Genomic DNA, 20,328 nt, shown 5'->3' with positions numbered 1-20,328 from the left:
CTAGAGCTTGGGGCCCAGAGATTTGTGCATCATTAGTAAAAGCAATACTAGCTTACCATGAGATTCAATGATATGTGTAAAAAGTGTTTGAAGGAAGAGAGAATCTGTAAGTTAAAGAAACTGGAGTGAGAGGAGACACACATCCTGCAGACTGTATTGCAGTCATTGAGAGCGGGACAGGGACACCCTATCAATTAAGGTTTAGATCTCGAAAACTATAAGTCCAATGTGAAATGTATTTACATTTGGAATTTTTTTCTGGTCTAAAAATATCTGTGCTCTCCACTGTGCCTGATCACATTACACAATGGTGTGACTTGACAGCAGCTGTAAAACCCCTGACTTTGGACTTAAATTGCTGCAAAACTACTAAAAATATCACTTAACAATCTGATAACTTTGAAAATTCAAAGTTATGTGAACATTTTATAGTTTGAATGGCATCTGTAGGATAAGGAACGTCCATGCAGTTGAGTCTCAAAGTGACAAAGGCTCCAACTCAGTTTGACAGTCAGACTGCCATTATAAATTTTAATGCTTTAACAAAATATATAAAATCACTGTAAGATGTTACAATAAAATACAATACAAGCAAACATCTGCTGAATGAGCTGCACAGATTAAAATTGCTTTCAGCAATCACACAATAATAAAGATTTGAAGAACAAAACTAGAAAACTAACTAGAAAATGCAATTTCTGAAGAAACTGCATGTGATTGCTGAAAGCTGATTTAGACTGTACTGCTGAACGCTGAATAGTATTGAAAAATGTAAAATTGCACATAGGTGAAATTAAATTTACTATCTCACATTTGTAAGACAGCCATGTTATGCACTGAGCTAACACATCGAACAGCATGATATACTATGATATGAGGAGAAATGCACTGAGCTGGTATGGAACCCAGAATCTTGTAATTTACCAAGGAAAGCTGACCATTAACAAGGCTTAACCACTGAGCAAGCTAGGGATCCCTGAAACACAGAGAACAAATTCACATTTTGTTGAGGAAAAATTGATTTGCCTAAAACAAAGCTTCTAAAGTCAGAAATTTGTATATCATTAGTGGGAGGAGATCTTGCAGAACATGAGGATGTATAACATGTACAAAGTGTTCGAAGAAAGAGAGACAGTGACTCCCTATCAATTAAGGTTTAGATCTCAAAAACTATAACCCCCAATACAATTTCTGAAGAAATTGTCTGTGATTGCTGAAAGCTGATTTACATTGCATTGCATTACATCTGAAAAATCTAGGGTAACATTTCCTATGGGTGGGATTGAACCTGCAACCTCATGTTTGTGAGGCAGACATACTAAGCTACCGTCACACAACAATGTGAATTCAGATTTCTCCATTTAGACTTTTAATTGTATGAAAAATACCTAATTTTTTAATAGTTTTCTTGACAATAATGTGTGTGTTTGTTATATTTTTTTCATATGTATTGTTTGTTTGCGTTTGTGAGATAAAGACAGTTTTGAATTGTGAATGAAAACTTAAGGGTTGAGGTCACTAAGAGTTAAAAACAGCGAAAGAGAGGGGGAGAGGGGTCTTATCAGAAGGATTGTGTTTAGTAATCTCAATAAACTGATAAACAGGAGCACCTGTGTGTGTTCCATTTTTTTCACCATCAATTGCACTGAGTGGTGCCCTTAGCAGGGTTCGAACTAACAACCTTTGGATCTAAAAGGGACAAAGAGGTGGCATGATGAATATCATATAAATATTCTACATAATATGTATAGAATATTTATTTAAAATCACTGACACAAATACAAGCCCACATCTCCTGAATGAGCTGCACAAATGGAAAAGGGCCAAAAAATGTACAGAATATGGAATAAGAACTAGAAAATACAATTTCTGTAGAAATCACATGTGATTACTGAAAGCTGAAGTTAGGCTAATGGTATTGAAAAATCTAACTAATCTAACCTAATCTAATCTAACATGTCACACAACAATGTGAATTCAGATTTCTCTGTTACTCCTGACACTTTTCTTGGCAATTATGTGTATGTGTTTGTGCATGCAAATATCTGATGTTGTTTTTGTACGTATTGTTTGTGTTTGTGAGATAAAGACAGTTTTGAATTGTGAATGAAACCTGAATGTTGTGCTGTGTGCTTCTGCATTTATTTCACCATCAGCTCAAATGAGTGCTGCCTTTAGCAGGGTTTGAACTCACAACCTTTGGATCTAAAAGGGACACAGAAGTGGCCTGATCTTAAACCAGTAGACTACTCAGACACACTTTGTTACAGGAAAAAATGACTTAAACATGCATTTCAGGTAATAATATTAAATCGCACTCAAGTCACATTGAATGATGGTACGTGATAATATCCAAAGCAACTTTGTTCATAAGAGCAATATTATGAGGAGCACTGCAAAGAGCGGGTATCAAACTCAGAAGCTTTTCATCTAATGGGGACAGCAGACCACGAGAACAGTGTTCTAAACCACTAAGCCATCAGACAATCCCTGAAATGGGAGAAAAAGTTCCCATTTTGTTAGGGAGAAATTTATTTGCCTAAAACTAGAGCTTGTAGCCCAGAGATTTGAACATCATTAGTGGCAGCAGGATTAGTTTACCATGAGAGTGTATATGTGTACAAAGTGTTTGAAGGAAGTATTCACACTAATTATAAGAATAAATAAGAAGATAATGAGAATAAACTCTTTATTGCTGACAGCAATCACACAGTAAAGATTTGAAGAACAAAACTGTGAATCCTTTCAGCATTAACACTAATAATAAAGATCTGAAGAACAAGTGTGAATGCTTCAGCATGCATCAGCATCCACACTAAATAATAACGATTTGAAGAACAGAAGTGTGAATGCTGATGCATTCACACTTCTGTTCTTCAATCTTCTAATAAGCCATTTGATCAAACAAAGCTGTCATTCTCTGCTCCGTGTGGCACAGAAATGCATTTCTGACCCTGAGCAATCAATCAAATTCAGCTTTAGAAGTGGACTCACCTGGTGTCCACCGCCGGTCGTCCTCTGTCACCATGTCCACTCCATTGATGAGGTTTTCCCAGAATTCCTCCAGGTTGTTGGATTCAGGCAAACGGCCTGATATCCCTGCTATGACTATCTCATCCATGCTGAATTACTGTGAACGGAAAGAGAGAAATGTGTCAACAATAAGAGGCCTAGACATTTTTATACACACTGATGGATGTGATCAGTACTATTTTAGCTGATCCAAACAGGTGAAAATCAAGTTCTAAATTCAAACAGGCATGCTATTCTGTATTTAAGATGAACACTATGCCTTGAGGGCTTCCCCTTAAATATTGATAATTTGTATCAGCATTTGAGAAGCTCAAAAGTCAGTGCATATTTTTTTATTCATTTTTATACATGCACATACACACGGGAAGACAGCATGGCTGCTACCTTAACATACCTAGTCTTGTCTAAAAATGATCTAACTACAAAACTAACTGTAATGGGAACAGCGAGAGGAGCTCCAAAGCTCTCAGCTCTGGTGTTGAATGGTAGCGAAGTTGGCTAAGCTACTGTACTTTTGAACCAGACACTGGTACAATCTCCTCTACTATCCAGTGTTATTGACTCTCAGCTGACAGTGCTGTCAGCAGCTGGGCAGGACAGGCTCTGTGGTGCGCTTGGATTTTAATGCTGTTCTGCAGGTGAACTGGACTGTACTGTAACTGGACAGCAGCCATATTTATAAAAACAAATAAAATAAAGCAGGGACAGGAACAAATTAAAATACATAAATCAAATATCATTAGCGGACACAAATGATGTAGCCTCCTCAACATTCTGCACAAACAGCATCCAGATAAATTTAGTCGTATGTCTAAGATTATTATTTTCTAATGTACTATTGAAGAAATATCAGACTGTACTACCCTACTATTCTATTCTAAATCTGGAACCACTTAGTTAAACTGAATACAAGCTTTAACCAATGGCTAAAGCTTTTCTTTGCATCATTTACAGAATATCCCATTTTGATTATTGAAAACAAAAATCACACTAAATCTTAACACTAAATATTTTTTAATTGCAAAGCTTCACAAATTGTTAAATCTGCCTCTGGATCCTAGACTGTATTTTTAAAAATGCCCTCTCTTGCAAATGAAATCCTATAATAATAGAATTTCTGAATACATGTGTGGCTTCCCAGTAAGCTGATATTTTGGATTGCTAGCTCGGTGAATACATCAGTCACATTTCATCAGTGCAATACTCACTGATCTATTGTACAAATAATACAGTCAGTCAGCTGATGCAACAGGAAAATGTGGAATAGCCAAATGCTTTGAATTTTTTTATTACAACAAAGTGTGAAATGTGATTTTTTTTAAAAAAGGTCCTTCTGGCAGTAATTCTATTGTATTAATTCACACTACAGATGCTTCAGTATTGAAGTATACAGTATGTAACTGTGTTGGAATCGACTGGCAGGTTTGGAGAAGAGTGGTCCCTCTGAGCATGCACGAAAGAGCAATTACAGCAGACAATGTAGTCTGTGTACATGAGTGCACAAATCCATGTTGTAGTGTGTGTGCGTGTGTGTGTGTGTGTGTGTGTGTGTGTGTCTTGGTCTTTGTTCCTTGTTTCTAGGCCAAGCCTTTTCGTGTCAACAAGGCCAGACTCTTCCATCAACCAATGAGCTAGCAGCTTGGGACAGAGCGACTCTAAAGTAAAGCATGTCACATTCTCAAAGAAGTCGTCCTTCCATCATCCTACCCTTATAGAATACTTCAGAGATGTTCAGAGCACACTGCACACCACAAACCTCCAGAACACCTTCATATGGGTGGGTCATTATCATCTTGGAAGAGAGCAGACCCGCCCATCAGGACAGAGATGTTCAATCACAGGATAAAGGCAGTCATGCAAAATAACTGGATTCTCTTCTCACCACACATGCACTCAACCAGTTGTCGAGAATAACTGAAAAATGACTATGGTTTTTGCTAAACACTCAAATGTGCATTATGGTATTCCTGTCTTTGCAGCTGTCAAACTATTCTTTATGAAGGTCTCAAACTGTTGGTTTCTGTTTCAGTATCTAGAAGTCTAAGATTCACAAAGGTCAGATAATGTGGTAGACAGAATGAGGGATATAATATTTTTAATTTTTCATTTCTAAATGTAAAAATGCAGGCCATGACAATCAATCTATGAGCCTAGGTAGCAGCACTGATGATAAATTAAACAACAAAATATCATAATTAACAGAGACGTATTTTGAAACACATGATCTATGAACATCAACATTCTGGATATTAGACTGCTTAGCACATCCAGCTGTCCCGGACTCTTCTGTGGATCAGTAGCTGAAGGGATTTTGGCTCGAGGATGCACTGGCCTGGGATTAGACCTGATGATGCACCTTCAGTACAATATCTAGCCTTACATGACCCTGATCACACACTAACACCCTGCACATGACTGTGAGCTGCAAGTTGGGCTGGTCAATACACATATCTATACAGTTATTCAGCACTCGATAAACTGGTGTGTCTGACCACTGCTGCCTCATGCTGTAATGACTGTTATTACAAATTATATTCAACAAAGATGACTATCTTCATTGTCTTTTACAGTTATCCCTTACTGCACTCCCACCAGCCCTAACATTCTGAATATTAGACTGTTTGACTCATACAGCAGCACCCCACAACAAGATCTGACTTGTCACACAGTCATGGACCAAACACAATACAGACAAAAGCTAAACTATATCACATGATACTCTTCCTTGAAGAAGATAAACTTGTTCCTGGATTGCAGAGTTAAAGCCAGATCAGTTTCTCTTTCATACACACTTAGTCTCCCTAAAGGAACAAAACTTGTGAAAACACATTTCATATCCTCCAACTGACATGAGTAGAATGTCTCATCTACAAGTTAAAATTAACTCATTCACAGTACTTCTATGTGATTTAATGTTTTTTTTCTTTGCTCTATCTGAAAAGTGCCCTGAGATAACATCTGTTGTGATTTGAAGCTATATAAATAAAACTGACTTGACTTCACTTGACTTGACCACTTTGGCCTCCAAAAACTGTTCGTTAGGCACTGCAGCAAAACAGACAATCAGTCATGGCAAGTCACTGTCAGCCAACATACACACACACAGAGTGACTGAGACCTGAATGACAAACTAGATTCAATAATCAGGTCGTATCTAACGTTATAATATTAGTCAAAAGTTAAGTTGCTTTCTACAAGAGAGCTAGTGTTTTTTTTCATATTTTTTTTCGAGTAACTTCTGTTCATCACTTGTAAAATGAAACAGCCTGTGCAGTTAAATGAATCGATCTTAATTAACAGTAAAGAGCTACAGTATTAAATAAATAGTCTTGCATTATGTTTGAATCATTATTGTTCAGAGAATGTGGAGCTTAACAGTTCATTTATGGATTTAGTAAAGTTCTGGTGAGGATGTTAGGCTTACAGGTCCAATGTGTAGAATTTACTGGCATCTAGTGGAACGGACTTGGCAGAAATGGAATATAATATTCATAAGTATGTTTTAATTAGTGTATGATCACCTGAAAATAAGAATTGTTGTGTTTTCATTACTTCAGGCACTTTCCCCTCCAGGATTACTTTCCTCTCTCTGTCATGTCACCATCACTCTGGCTCAGCTGAACTTTCCAGTAAAAAATGTAAGTTTCTCAGTGTTACTGTCAGTTGCCTCAGAAAGTTGGATTTGTTCGGGTTTCTGTGTTTCTGACGGAGAACCTGCTGCTTTTGGTTAACACCACATCTCGGTAGGTTTACTTAACTCAATCCACAAAATCCTATATAGTTTACATTTTTTGTTTATTTTAAACAGATTAGCAGCAACACACACACACACACACATACACACACTCCATTCAGTGAGTGTATCCTTATAGCTGTCCTCTTTTCAAAACAGATATGTTACGTGTGTGTGTCCTGCACACAGTAACGTTAAATGTGAGCCTACGCATATAATATCAATCTAGATAATGTTATATATCTGGATTTCAGTCCAAGACAAATGTTATTGAATCATTGCAGCTAAAACGTTAGCAACCCGAATCAGCTGTATATTTGCTGTCTTGAGCACACCCCTCCTACTGCAAACGAATGACTTAAAACACTCACTCAGTGACTGTTTCCCTGTGAACGAATGACTTGAATCACTCACTCATGGATTAATAATTTTAAACATATAAACATACTTATGTGTTACATTTTGCTTTAAAAAGTTAGGAAAGTAATGTTAGGAAAGCAAAGTTGAGTCTGATGTTGCCTTACACATAAAAGAATGATCCCAGTTTCTTCCACACAGTGAGGCATACAGTTTATTAAACACTGGTATCAGATCAGTACTTGGTATCGGCTGATACCCAAAGTCCAGGTATCTGCATCGGTATCAGGACTGAAAAAGTCGGATTGGTGCATCCCTAAATCTTACACACTGGACCCTTCAGACTGCAGTGCTAGAGGACTTATTATTATAATTTGATTATATATTAATTATATAAATATAAATATATTTAAGATACATTGCCCGTAAAAGGTTTGGGCACTCCTTGATGGGAAGGTGTGTCCAAAATATATTTAAGAATATGTCCATCCTGTTAAACCCATCTGTTAATGTGAGCACGAGTCTTCACACAAACAGACTACAACATAACTTTCAGACTGAAAATATATTTTAGCCATGATCCAAGAATCACTTTCTGTTTATTACTTGTTTGATTCTAACTGCCTGTAGGCTATTAAACACATACTCCTACAATATAAAACATTTTAGGTCAGTTAAAAGGAAGGGAAAAAGAGACGTTATCAGCAAATTCATCAAAAAATGATGCAGACTGGGCAGGAGGAAGAGATGGGCGAGAGCAGAGTGAGAGGCTGCTGAGAGCGGAAGGCGACAGACAACAAACTCACAGGGGGAAGATATACGGAAATGTGATACGGAGAAAAACTGAATGTGAGTGATGAAGACCTGGGTCAGAAAAATGAGACAATAAGAATGATAGAGGGACAGACACAGAAACTGATTGAGAGAGATAAAGACAGAGAGACACTGCCCCATTTCTGGAATACGTTTCAGCTGTTTGACCTAAACCTGTTAAAATAAAAATTTGATTATAATTTTTTACAGCCTTATATTCAGCTTAGTTTGCTATCGTTTTATCTCGATAAAAGAGAAGTGACGCATAATAGCAGTGACGACGTTATAGCTAATAGCGATTAGCGATCTTACCTGTGTTGTCTACACCGGTTTGCTCCCCAAATATCACGAATTGAAACTACTTGGTGAGATGTTAGCACTTGTTTGGCATGTATTCTCTTCGTTATTTCCGTTATGATGGTAGGGAGGAATCGCTGTCTCTGTCGTTTCCCTGTCTATACAACGTTAGCATCCGTTCTTCTTTGAATCTTTTTTCTCTGATGAATTTAAATGTCTCACATTCTTCCTGGCCACGCCACATGGGCTGACGGCTTGGCTTGGCCGCATAGTCCAATGAGAAAAGAGGCAGAGCTCCCGGATCCAGCCAGTGATGAAGTAATTCGTTGAACGCCCCCGTAGTCACAGAGAGAAAAAAAGAAAATGTTTAGACGGGGTTACTAGAGTTCAAACGAATTCTGTTCTCGGCCGGACCGGCACTGTCATTCTCGCTGCTCCGCCCGGCTGGACGACCAGACTGCAGGCAGCAGCTGCATATGGCTACAAAATGTCATGAAATAATAATAATATAGCTTAAAAATAAAGTTGGACTAAACGCTGGATGCCACATCTGACGCCAGCCAAATGATATCTTTATTACATAGTTGCACTGGATCTTAATGCAACAACATATGAAATTGTGTTGCTCTCTAGGCTAGGATATTACTTTTTTTAATATTTATTTTTCATCATACTGGTTATCCAAAGACATACAAGCCAGTGGAAACTCTAAATTGACGTGCGTCCTTCTTGCCCGATGAAGTAACCTTGGCTCTGCATGGGTGAATGTTAGGTGCGAAATGCTAGTGACCACCAACAAACCATGGTGAACTTACCTGTAATTCATCGATGTATGAATCATTTTTACGGGTTGTGGAGCTTGTGGCACTCAAAACTCAAAGGGGCTTCATTTCGAAAATGTCTGATTTGACAGGCTTCAATGGGTAACACTGGTACAAATGGTATATTGAGAAATGTACCGGAGCAATGTTCAAGTCAAAACTTTCGAAATATTGTGCAGGACTCAGCAAAATTATTTCTCAAATATTTGTCAGCAGCTGATGGAAGGTAATGCTTTTTGATCACTGACTGTCCAATCTGGCAGGGCTTTCAACTTTTCCTCAATTAGTTTTCATCATGAGATGTGGACCTGTCTACAACCATTCTAGCAGCTACACAGTGTGTGCTTTGAGCTTACTAAATGCTCACATAAGCATAATAACGTGTTCACAATGATAATATGTTGATGTTTAGCAGGTATATGCATCGAGTACAAATTAAGAGAAAATTTTGACCTGCTGGTGGTGTAATAGGAAAAGTCAGAGGATCATGAAAGTCAGCAACATTCATAATGTGGGCACCACAAATGTCAGTACAAAATGGCATGGTAATCATCAATATTTGTTGAGACATTTCAGTCTGAACCAATGTGGTGGACCAACTAAGCAACAGACCAAAATTGCCATCCCTACAAGTCGAGGTGAGAGTTTGGTTTAAATAAACTGTAAATTAGCACAAATAGGATTTGGCCTGTGTCCTGTCCTATTATGAACATTTGTCTTACTTTAATAAATAAAACAATAATTGATCGTTTAAATAGTAATAGTGTGCTTTGTCACATCCATCAGCAATTATATTTTGATCACTGTAGGTTTACAACACAGATCTAGCCTATAGATAATAAACTCTTAAACATCTGCTTTTTCTTCTTGCCCTCAAATAGAAGACTGTGAACCTTTACCATTCTCACGTTCACACTTGCCAATAAGCAGCCATCTGTGACACCAGCATTTAACATTACATAACTTTACATCAAACATAAATGTACAGACCAGCGTCTGCACCATCACACATCGGTTACACGCACGCACGCGCGCGCGCGTACACACACACACACACACACACACACATACACACACACACACGCAGTACTCTGAATGACATGTCAATTGGCCAATACCGTAGCGGGGGTGTGAGGCTTCATCCAATCACAATATAAGGGAGGGTGTTGTTCGGAGATAGCGTGATTAAAGGGCGGGGCCCGAGTGATGACGAAGCCAGGAAAGCTGGTCTGACTTCTTGGGGTTACTGGAGTTCAGTATTTCAGGCAGCATGATGTTCTAAGGAAATATTTTTTTCCTACTGACCTACTGTGGCAGCACAGTGATAACAGGCTTTAGAAGCACACAGTGACTCCGTGATAAACAGTGAAACAGGCTCAAATTAAGTTGCACTTTTTCATTCATGGACTTGCTTGATAATCACATTAATGCAAGTGAATGTATGAAATTCATTGCATAGTCCATGTTGTTCAATAGAAATTAATTGTAATAATTAATTTCTTTATGAGTCACATTATTTCTGAGACATTGGATAGCTTTAACAAGTCCCATTAAATGATGGTGGTAGAGAGATGAAATTTTAATCAGCATGAATTAATGTTTTTTTCTGAAAGTATAGTATAATTCTGTTTATCTTAGTGGTACCTAAAGCAATGATGATCTACCAACTAGATTGTGGTGATTTTTTAAATTATTCAGGGGATATTTCATGCCTTTATTAGATATTGGATGACAGGAAATGAATGGAGAGAAAGTGGGGATGACATGCTGCAAAGGTTCCTCAGGCATACGAACCATGGGACTTTTTGGGCAGACATTAGCTTATTTTCCCTAATGAGTTGTTGTTAGATTTGCATGTGTTGCAATTTAGTTCAATCAGTTTGACAAATCTTGGGACTGTTTTTTTATTTTGAGAAAAAGAAAACATGAAAGGTAAATAAATTATGCAATTACAGATAGAACAACCTTGAACAATACATACATTTAAAATATCGAGGATTAACTCACACAATCACACACACAAAACACAATTACATTAAAGCCTAAAGGTGTATTTTTATTGTGGCTGTCACTGATTAACTAACATGAGCTCAGATGTTGGAAGGAAGGAAGGAGTTGAATATAAAAACATATTCTTACATTGAACACATCATACTAAAGTTTAATTAAGATTTTTTTGATTTGGTATCTGAAACATTCCTAGATTTGGAGTGCATTTCTGTTGTTGGTGATTGTACTCTTGTGTGTACTATGCCATGAGGATAATTTAGATGAAGTTATAATCACATAGAAATTCTACAGATATTGGCTTTAAAAGAGTCCCCCACTTCCATAAATGTGGGCAATTCAGACTTAAAATGAATGGTCCAAATCATAGCAGCAGAGGACAAAATGTCCTGACTTTTGGTTCTTAGTATGGGTCAAGCTTCAGTAAAAGTTGGATCCTACTCCTACAATGCATCTTAATATCTGAGATTATGATGGCATCGTCAAAGTATTTTGTCAGACTCAACAAAGCTCCTCTGGAGCCATGGAAAACTTTATACAACTGTTTTCACAGGCTGTTTGACTCCCCATGATAGTATACTGACAGATTTTCCTCTGTGTTTGTGTCATTCTTTAACATTGTAGTTTCTGATCTTGCTTATCCTGTTGGGGGCTCCAGGTCTGCTGGTCTTGGTAGTATTAAATGGTGTTTTAGAGGGGTTCCTCCTCTGCTGGACCTCGGCTGGGGGATGGCTCTGAATGGGAGCACTGATACCGTACACCGTCATCTGTACTCCAGCACCACCAGGCTCAGCCACCTCCCCACTGCTCCGTTCACCTTCACCTTTAGGTGCAGACAAGAAAGGTGCATTATTAATGCCATTTTCATTTGCTGGCATCTTTCAATCAACCAAGTTTAGGTTAACATTTGTAGGTGTCAGTGGCAGGAAAATGTAGATACTTCACTTAGATAAACATTATAATTACATAACCTTCATTTGGCAGATGCTTTTGTCCAAAAGCAACTTGCATTTTTTCCTACTATACAAATTTGGAGCAATATGGGGTTTAGTGTCTTGCTCAAAGGCACTTCAACATGTGGACAATCTACCTTGCCTATCCAGCTATGGGGTTGTGAATGAGAGGAGGGGATTCTGCCCTTCCTACCACTCCCCCACACTGGTGAAAACAGTCAAGGGAAGGAAAGATGTACTCAAAACCTTCACCATACTGGACAGTAAGAGACTAAGAGCACAGATCTCCAAATTAGGCTTTCAGGCACTCTGTAACTATTTTAACACCTCCTCAACAACTCCGGACAATAGAGTTTGGTGTAGATTCAGTTGTGGACCAAGGACTGCTTTTAAAAGCTTTCTTAACATCACTGCTACACCTACTTTAACCCATGGGTGACTATCTGTATGTGTATTTTGATGCACATTAAGATCCAGACAAAGATTAAATACCTTTTCTTTCTTTCATTGCTGTTTCCACATTGCAATTGTACAGTATCTCCTTGCTCAAAATCAAATAAGAGGGACTTCTATCTAATCTTTACTCATACAGCTGTTAAATATCTGTAATAAACTTGATGATCAAGTGTACCAAGTTTGTCTGGTCTGATCTGGCAGCCACTCTGGTTGAGCAACTGTTCCCTGAACAGCTAACAGAGACTATACCCTCTGAAATTTCACCAACATTGCCACACATTGGGTAACATCCCTCACACCATCTGTCCTTCACTGATCCAATGACTGCAACTGTGTTCACGCTGGGTGGAGGGATTGTGCATTTTTAACAAGGTGATATTCTGTGGACTTACCATAAAGTCAAGTCAAGTCAAATCAGGTCAATTTTTATTTACATAGCCCAATATCACAAATCACAAATTTGCCTCAGGGGGCTTTACAATTTGTACACCACACAACATCCTATATCTGTAGAACCTTGATTCCAATAAGGAAGAACGCCCCCCAAAACTATTTTAACAGGGAATAATGGAAGAAACCTCAGGAGTAGCAACAGAGGAGGGATCCCTCTTCCAGGACAGATAGAGCAGTGGGGAGAGCACACATCCCTGAGGGGCACCAGTGCTGACTGTCTGGGTGCTGGATATGATTTTCCCCAGCCTCACCTGCTTCTTCCTGTCTGTCAGGGAGTTTGTGATCCACTGAGAGGTGGAGGCAGGACAGTGACCTGCATGAGTTTGGAGATGAGGACTTCTGGGATAATGCTGAATGCCGAGCTGAAGTCCACGAACAGGATCCAGAGACACCAAAGTTCGATTTCAGTCAGTCTATGACTATACAATGATCAATGGTGTCAAGGCTACACTGAGCTCCAGTAGTAGACGCACAGGGGTCGAATTCAATCCATAGCGAGTAGAACATCGTTCACCACTCTGATAAGAGCAGTTTCAGTGGAACGATAGGTCCTGAAAGCAGATTGAAAAGGTTTGAACAGATAACTGTTTGATATATGAGTTGAAAGTTGCTTAGACACAACTCACTCTAGTACTTTTGAAAAGAAGTAATTGGTCAATAGTTATTAAGACAGCCTGGCTCAAGGTGAGGTTTCTTAAGTAGAGGTTTAACCACAGCCATCTTAAAGTGTCTGGGGACAATGGTAGTAATAAGTGATAAATTAAGAATATTCAGCATTATAGGTCCCAGAGAAGGCCAGACGGCTTTGAAAAGTTTAGTGGTTAGATGCTGCAATCTCAGACCATTTCTGTATATTTTTTAGTATGACATGGCTCCCCAGGCATGCCAATGCAGTCAGAACCACAAATAAGCATTATAATAATAATATAATAATTATTGACAGCCTTGCACCCTTAAATACCAAATAGGTATCTGTAACACCAAAAGCTTCTTGAAGGAAAGGGGTAAGAATAACAATGCTAAAGAGAGCCTGTCAGAAGGCTGAGGGTAAGTGGTAGAAGGCCAAGTTGCTGGTTCACCTCGAGATCTTTAAAAATGCACTCAAAAACTATAAAAAAGAAATAAAACTATCTAGACAGTCCTATATTTCTCAGAGAATACATAATAATCAAAATAATGCTTAATTTCTATTCTCCATGTTTGATGAACTGCTAAACCCAGCAAGATGAATTCCTGCTGAGCTTTTCTCACCACTTAAATGTCATGAATTTCCCACCTTCTTCCTGGAAAAAGTTTCTGATATTGGAAAAAAAATCTAACAATTACACATATTGATGAATCTGGTCTGTCTCTGACCCTATATCATCATACCACAGTGGGCACAATGTATTTTTTTCACCTATTACCTTGAATGATCTGGAAGAGGTGATACACCAACTAAACTCCTCCACCTGCTCCCTTAACCCTTGACAATTTCCCCTTTCTTAGTAAAATACTTGAAAAGGCTGTCTACAAACAGCTGCATAGTTATCTATCACTCCGCAATCTGTATGATGTGTATCAGTCTGGTTTTAGGACCAATCATAGCACTGAAACAGCACTTATGAAAGTAGTAAATGATCTAAAGATCAACAGCTCTGCAAACAAACTTTCCATTTTAGTATTATTGGACATGACTGCTGCCCTTGACACCACTGATCATGACATTTTACTCAGAAGATTGGAAAATTCAGTTGGCCTATCTGGCCATGTCATTAACTGGCTCTCCTCCTGTCTAACAGGCAGGACATTCTCTGTGTCTCTTGGCAACTTTAAATCTTACAACTTCAACATCTGTTGTGGGGTCCCACAAGGCTTAGTTCTGGGTCAGTTACTGATGCTGCTGATACAGCATGCTGATGATACACAGTTGTATACACTGCATAGCTAAAACAATACAACCACCTATACACAGTCACTCACTTTAAATGCTGCTTCTCACCTAACACTGATCAGACACAGCTGCAGGGGATTATCCTAATTAGTACACACAGCGGTAGCCATGTTTACGGTGGGTGCAGCAGGACAAAAGCAGGAATAATGAGAGGAAAAAGACATTTGTTGGCAACACTTATTGGACATTGAAAAGGGACTTATTGTGATGGCTTGAGTGCAGGGTGATACTATAACAAATACAGCACATCTTGTTGGGTGTTCCAGGTCGGCAGTCATTAGCACATTCTGTAAGTTTTCAAAGGAATGACTCCCGAAAAACCGCAGAAAGGGACATGGGTGCTTACTGCTTATTGGACAATGAGCAAACTAAAGCTAACATGTCTGGCCCAAGCGCAAAGAAGAGCAACTGTAAGGGACCTCATGGACAGAATGAACACTGGCTCTCATAGAGAATTGTTAGAACACAAGGTAGAGTGCTGCCTCGATCAGCTTGGTCTCTGTAGCAGACCCTCAGTCAAAATGCCAATGATGCGACCTCACCACCACAGAAAATGCCTACAATAGGCCCTTGAGCATCAGAACTGGACATTGGAGGATTGGAAAAAGGTGGTCTGGTCTGATAAGTCACATTTCCTCTTGGATGAGGTCAACTGACAGATCAAGGTACGTCGTCTACCAAGTGAATAGATGGTGGCTGGATGCATAGTTGCAAGAAGGCAAGCAGGCGGAGGCAGCGTTATGGTCTGGGCCTTTTTCTGTTGGGAAACGTTGGGTGTTTGAATTTACCCACTACAAACACTGAGTTCGGGGTATTGTCTTGGCCTGCAAATTCACCAGATCTCAACCACATACAGCATCTGTAGGATGTGTTGCAAAAACAAGTCCAATCGGGGGGGGGGGGACTTTGCATTTTACATGACTTAAAGGATCAGTTAATAACATCTATACTAATACCAGTCAAGTCAAGTCAAATTTATTTATATAGCAAATTTCATACAGCAAGCATAAACTAAAAGTTAGTACCAAACACCACAGAACACTTTGAGGCATCTTGTGGAGTCCATGCCTTGATGGATCACGGCTGTTTTGGTGGCACCTACACCAAATTAAGAAGTTGGTGTGTTGAATTGTGTGTAATTGGATGTAATTTATGCCATGTAATGTCTTGTATTTTATCTGGTCCCTGAGTCTGGAATAAAATATGAATTGCATTTGCCCTGGCCACACAGTGATTTTTTTCAATAAATTTAGATAAATAATAATAATAGATAATAATAATAAATTAATAAATAATTATTTTTTATTCCTTTACCCATGTTACTCTGTCTGCTTCTCCAGGAACATTGCCCACCAGTAAAACATTTCTACCCCTCACTGAAGCACCAAAACCTGGTCTACACATACAGCCACGATCCCTGGTACTCTGCCCGGGTGTCCAGGAACATCGCCCACCAACCGAACAATTCTACCCCACACTTTAGCACCAATACCTGGGTAAACACCAGCCACAGGTCTGCTGGAGGATTCCAGGAACCATGCCCACCAGTGGAGCACTGGTGCCCCACACTTAAGCACCCATACCTGGGCTACACACCCTGCCATGACGCCTGGTACTCTGTCCATGTCTCCAGGAACATGGCCCACTATTGTCACAAACGGCTCTACTCAACATTGAAGGATCAAAAAGCAATGTCACTAGGAATGCTTGGCCACCACAAGCCAGCTATCCCTGTGGTAACTTTTCTGACATCTCCTGCTTAAAATCCGCTTTCACGGTCTGTATTCATACTGAAAATCAAGATCAAGCACGTTTTTGGCCTTCTGCTCCATGGAAGGTTTCTGTCCTCCCTGACTTCGCCTTAGGACACCTGCGTTACTGTTTGACAGTGTATTCCTTAGGATGGAGGGGAGTTTTTCCTTGCCTCTGTCGCCAATTGTTGGGTCTCTGTAAATTAAAAAATACGGTCTAGACCTGCTCTATGTGAAGAGTGCCCTGAGATGACTTTTGTTGTGATTTGGTGCTATATAAATAAAATTGAATTGAACTGAATTGAATATGTACACACTGACTCAACATTCATTTTAGTGACCTCCGATTGGCTCAATTGGGATCATTCCCGCAGACGTGAATAACAATCATACCATATTCATGCTTATCCTTAGCCAGCAGTTTTAAATTTTATTCTATGTCACCCACTCTGGCCCCAGGAATGCATTTGACTATGGTTGCCTGTGTTGCTGACTTAGGGAGAACCTGTTAGAAACGTGAACTGGTTTGTAGTGAACCGTTGGCTTTTGCTTAGGGCTATGCTTCCTTCGGACAGTCACCCAGCCACCCTGGCTTCTCAGCTGCTTGCGAACTACCAGGGAAGCAGGAGCTATGCTAGGTCAGCTTGCACTGGCTATTAGGGGCTGGCTAACTCCATTAGCTAATGATTGGTTTTCTATGGTGCTGAGCTGCACTTCCAATTCACTGAGCCTCACCTCCAAGACTGCAAATAAACTATATTTATTACACGTACCATTATCACTAAAGGAGGCAGAGGAATAGCTAAACATATGACACACCGAGCAAGAGAGAGCAGGAAAGCGAGAGGAAGAGACAGAAGCCATCGCTTACTGCTTAGCTAAGTTAGCTGCTAAGCTGAGAGCAGCTACCACTTAACACAGTCAGCAACCAGAAATGACACAATACACTTACCACAGCATGTCAGCCAAATCAGACTTGCTGAATTCCCTTACCTCCTACCAGTATGTTATATCAAGGTTGGTAAGGGACCTGGCATCAATTTCAAATACCCCAACATGGGGGTCTGGGTACTCCAATTGGACAAACAAAACTCTTCCCTTTGTGGACCTTCAAGGGGTCCTGAAAATTGGGGAGAGGGCCTTAAATAAACTAGATTATCCCTAGATTGCCTTGGTCAAAAGAGCTACATTCTCCCTATGGAGAAATGATTTTTCTGCCGTACCCAATTTTTCAAAGTTTTGGTGTTTTCACACCGGATAATCCTTGGGGGGAGAGGATAGTACATACCAAATGTCAGCCTTTTAACCAAAGGCACTATTGAGATATGACCCTGTTTACCTGCCATTTCTCTTGCTCCTACTGGAGCTGCTCCTGACAGTTCCTCTGTCAGGATGGCTCTGCTCAACGCTCGCTCCAATGCTAACAAGACATTTCTCCTCAAAGACTTATCTATTAAAGAAAATATGGACTTTCTGTTCCTCACTGAAACCTGCAGACTGTAACTTCATCAGCACGCCGAGGCTGTCAAGCTGTGGTGGAGGTCTTGCAGTGATTTTTAAAAATTGCTTTGACTGTCAGTTGGTTAGCACTGAGTTCATTTGAACTCAATATGTCTAAAGTTGGTTGGTTGACGCCTTTCTATTGTATTTGAATTTACCAATCTCCTGGCCTCCCTGGCCTTTTCCTGTCTGATTTTACTGAGTTCTTATCTTCAGTTATAAAGTTGGACAAAATTTTAATTGGTGATTTTAACTTTCACGTTGATGATGCTACCTCTAAGTTTGCATCTGAATTTATTGATATAACTGAGTCTTTTAACTTTATACAATATGTTTCTGGGCCCACACATAGAGCGGGTCATACTCTGGACTTAGTTTTTTCACACGGTCTAACTATATTCACTTGGAGGATTTCCTTGTAAGTGATCAATAGGTGTGTACTTTCTGATGTTTCTTGTAATTTGGATCCACTGCCCCATAAACAAATGTCTTATAGGCACATCATTAACTAGAGCTGAAAACTTCAGTTTTATTTGATGCTGATGTGCTGTTAAGCTGTAATGATGTGGAGACCTTGATCCGGTTATTTAATGAACAGTTCTCCTCTAAGTTGGATATAGTGGCTCCTTTTGAATCTAGACAATTATCCTCTGTCAAATCCTCACTTTGGATTAATGGAAATGTAGGATGTAAAACAGCGTGCTTATGGAAAGCCACCAAACTAGAGGTCCATTGGCTGCATCTGAAAGAGATTTTAATTTGTTTGAATGAAATGATGAGGGAGACTAGGATGGTATTCTATCAAAGAGGCTAAATAATTTAGTGGGTATTTCAGGGTCTGCTTTGGATTGGTTCTCATCCTGTCTTGCTGATAGGAGTTTTTCAGTCTCTCTGGGTCAGTTCATATCAAACACAGTGCCTCTATCATGTGATGTACCACAAGGTTCTGTCCAGGGTCCTATGTTCTCTTTATATATGCTGCCTCTTGGACAGATTAGCCGTTATAGCGGCATCCCTTATCATTTTTATGCTGTTGATATTCAGTTGTATTTCTCTTTTAAACCTGATGAGATTCTCCAATTGTCCATTTTAAATGATTGTTTGGATGTCACCAAGATTTGGATGGCTGCAACTGTCTTCAGTTAAATGCAAGTAAGACAGAAGCTCTTATAAGTGCTCCTGAAAATTGTATTCCAAACATTAAGCAGCATGGGTTGTTAAATGTTTGTATTCAGCATAACCTTTGAAATTTAGGTGTCATCTTTGACCAATCACTGTCCTTTGATAATCATGTCAGCCAGGTTATTTTCTCATGTTTTTTTGAATAAAGGAACATTGCTAAATTAAGATCTGTGGGGAGCAAGACTGAGATGGAGATGATTATTCATGCTTTTATTTCTTCTGGTTTAGATTATTGTAATGCTCTTTTTACTTGTTGAAGTCAAATTTCTCTGAACCATCTCCAAACTGTCCAAAATGCAGCTGCTCAACTTTTAACTAGAAATAACAAGAGATCACGTATCATGCCAATTTATCCTCTCTGCGCCGGCTCCCAATTAAATTTTGAATCCATTTTAAAATACTGGAGCTAACCTACAGAGCCTTGCGTAGTCAAACACCAGTATATTGTTGACCTCCTCCTCCCTTATATGCCCAAACAGCCTCTTAGGTCTGCTGAACAAAAATTACTGGCTGTCCCTCAAACCCGCTATAAAACCCGAGGTGACCGTGCTTTTCTAGCTGTTGCACCTAAGTTATGGAATGCTCTCCCTTTATCGTTGCAACTCCTGTGACATCTTCATGAAGCAGCTGGAAAGATTTTATTCAGACAGGCTTTTGGTTAGCCTGTCTGGATTTTGTTTGGTTTGTGGTTTATTTTTCTGTTTGGTTAGCCTGTCTATTCAGACAGGCTGTCTATTCAGACAGGCTAACCAAAAGCCTGTCTGAAGAGTAGTTTATTTTCTCATCTGTGTTTTGGAACTTTTGCACTTGTTAATGTGTCTCTATCCTCATTTGTTTGTTGTTGCTGTGATTTTAACTTGTCAGCCATGCACTGTTAGTTCTCATTGCTATTTTTGATATTGCCTTTAACAGTGTATTTTTCATTAATATAAAGCAAGTTGTGATTTTGTATCTGTGAAAGGTGCTATACAAATAAACTTTACTTACTCCAATGGCAGTACCTTGTAAGGGGTGCCCATTCGCAATACCTGGCCAAGGG

At 39.3% G+C, this 20,328-nt stretch overlaps 2 protein-coding genes across 7 annotated transcripts in view; both read right to left on the bottom strand.

Moving 5' to 3' along the window:
- fasn (fatty acid synthase) overlaps window positions 1-8,564 on the bottom strand; it is a 78,817-nt gene extending 70,253 nt beyond the window's left edge. Inside the window, exons 1-2 of one of the 4 annotated variants that reach the window (XM_067576942.1) lie at window positions 8,249-8,564; window positions 2,995-3,130 (exon numbers count right to left, since the gene is read on the bottom strand). In XM_067576942.1, the coding sequence (XP_067433043.1) occupies window positions 2,995-3,121 (127 nt within the window). In that variant the 5' untranslated portion in view covers window positions 3,122-3,130; window positions 8,249-8,564. Of the gene's footprint in view, window positions 1-2,994; window positions 3,131-8,248 lie in introns of those variants that run through there. The other 3 variants (XM_067576941.1, XM_067576943.1, XM_067576944.1) reach the window with 3 other exon arrangements.
- A 2,378-nt stretch (window positions 8,565-10,942) lies between these two features.
- Window positions 10,943-20,328, bottom strand: part of ccdc57 (coiled-coil domain containing 57) — a 120,144-nt gene continuing 110,758 nt past the window's right edge. For all 3 annotated transcript variants that reach the window (XM_067576131.1, XM_067576132.1, XM_067576134.1), the window contains one exon: window positions 10,943-11,884. In XM_067576131.1, coding sequence (XP_067432232.1) covers window positions 11,667-11,884 — 218 coding nt within the window. In that variant the 3' untranslated portion in view covers window positions 10,943-11,666. The remainder of the gene's footprint in view (window positions 11,885-20,328) is intronic.

Source organism: Thunnus thynnus, chromosome 20 (assembly GCF_963924715.1).
Source record: "Thunnus thynnus chromosome 20, fThuThy2.1, whole genome shotgun sequence".
Taxonomy (NCBI): domain Eukaryota; kingdom Metazoa; phylum Chordata; class Actinopteri; order Scombriformes; family Scombridae; genus Thunnus; species Thunnus thynnus.
Note: the sequence above shows the minus strand (reverse complement) of the source record. Positions and strands in the feature narration are given on the sequence as shown.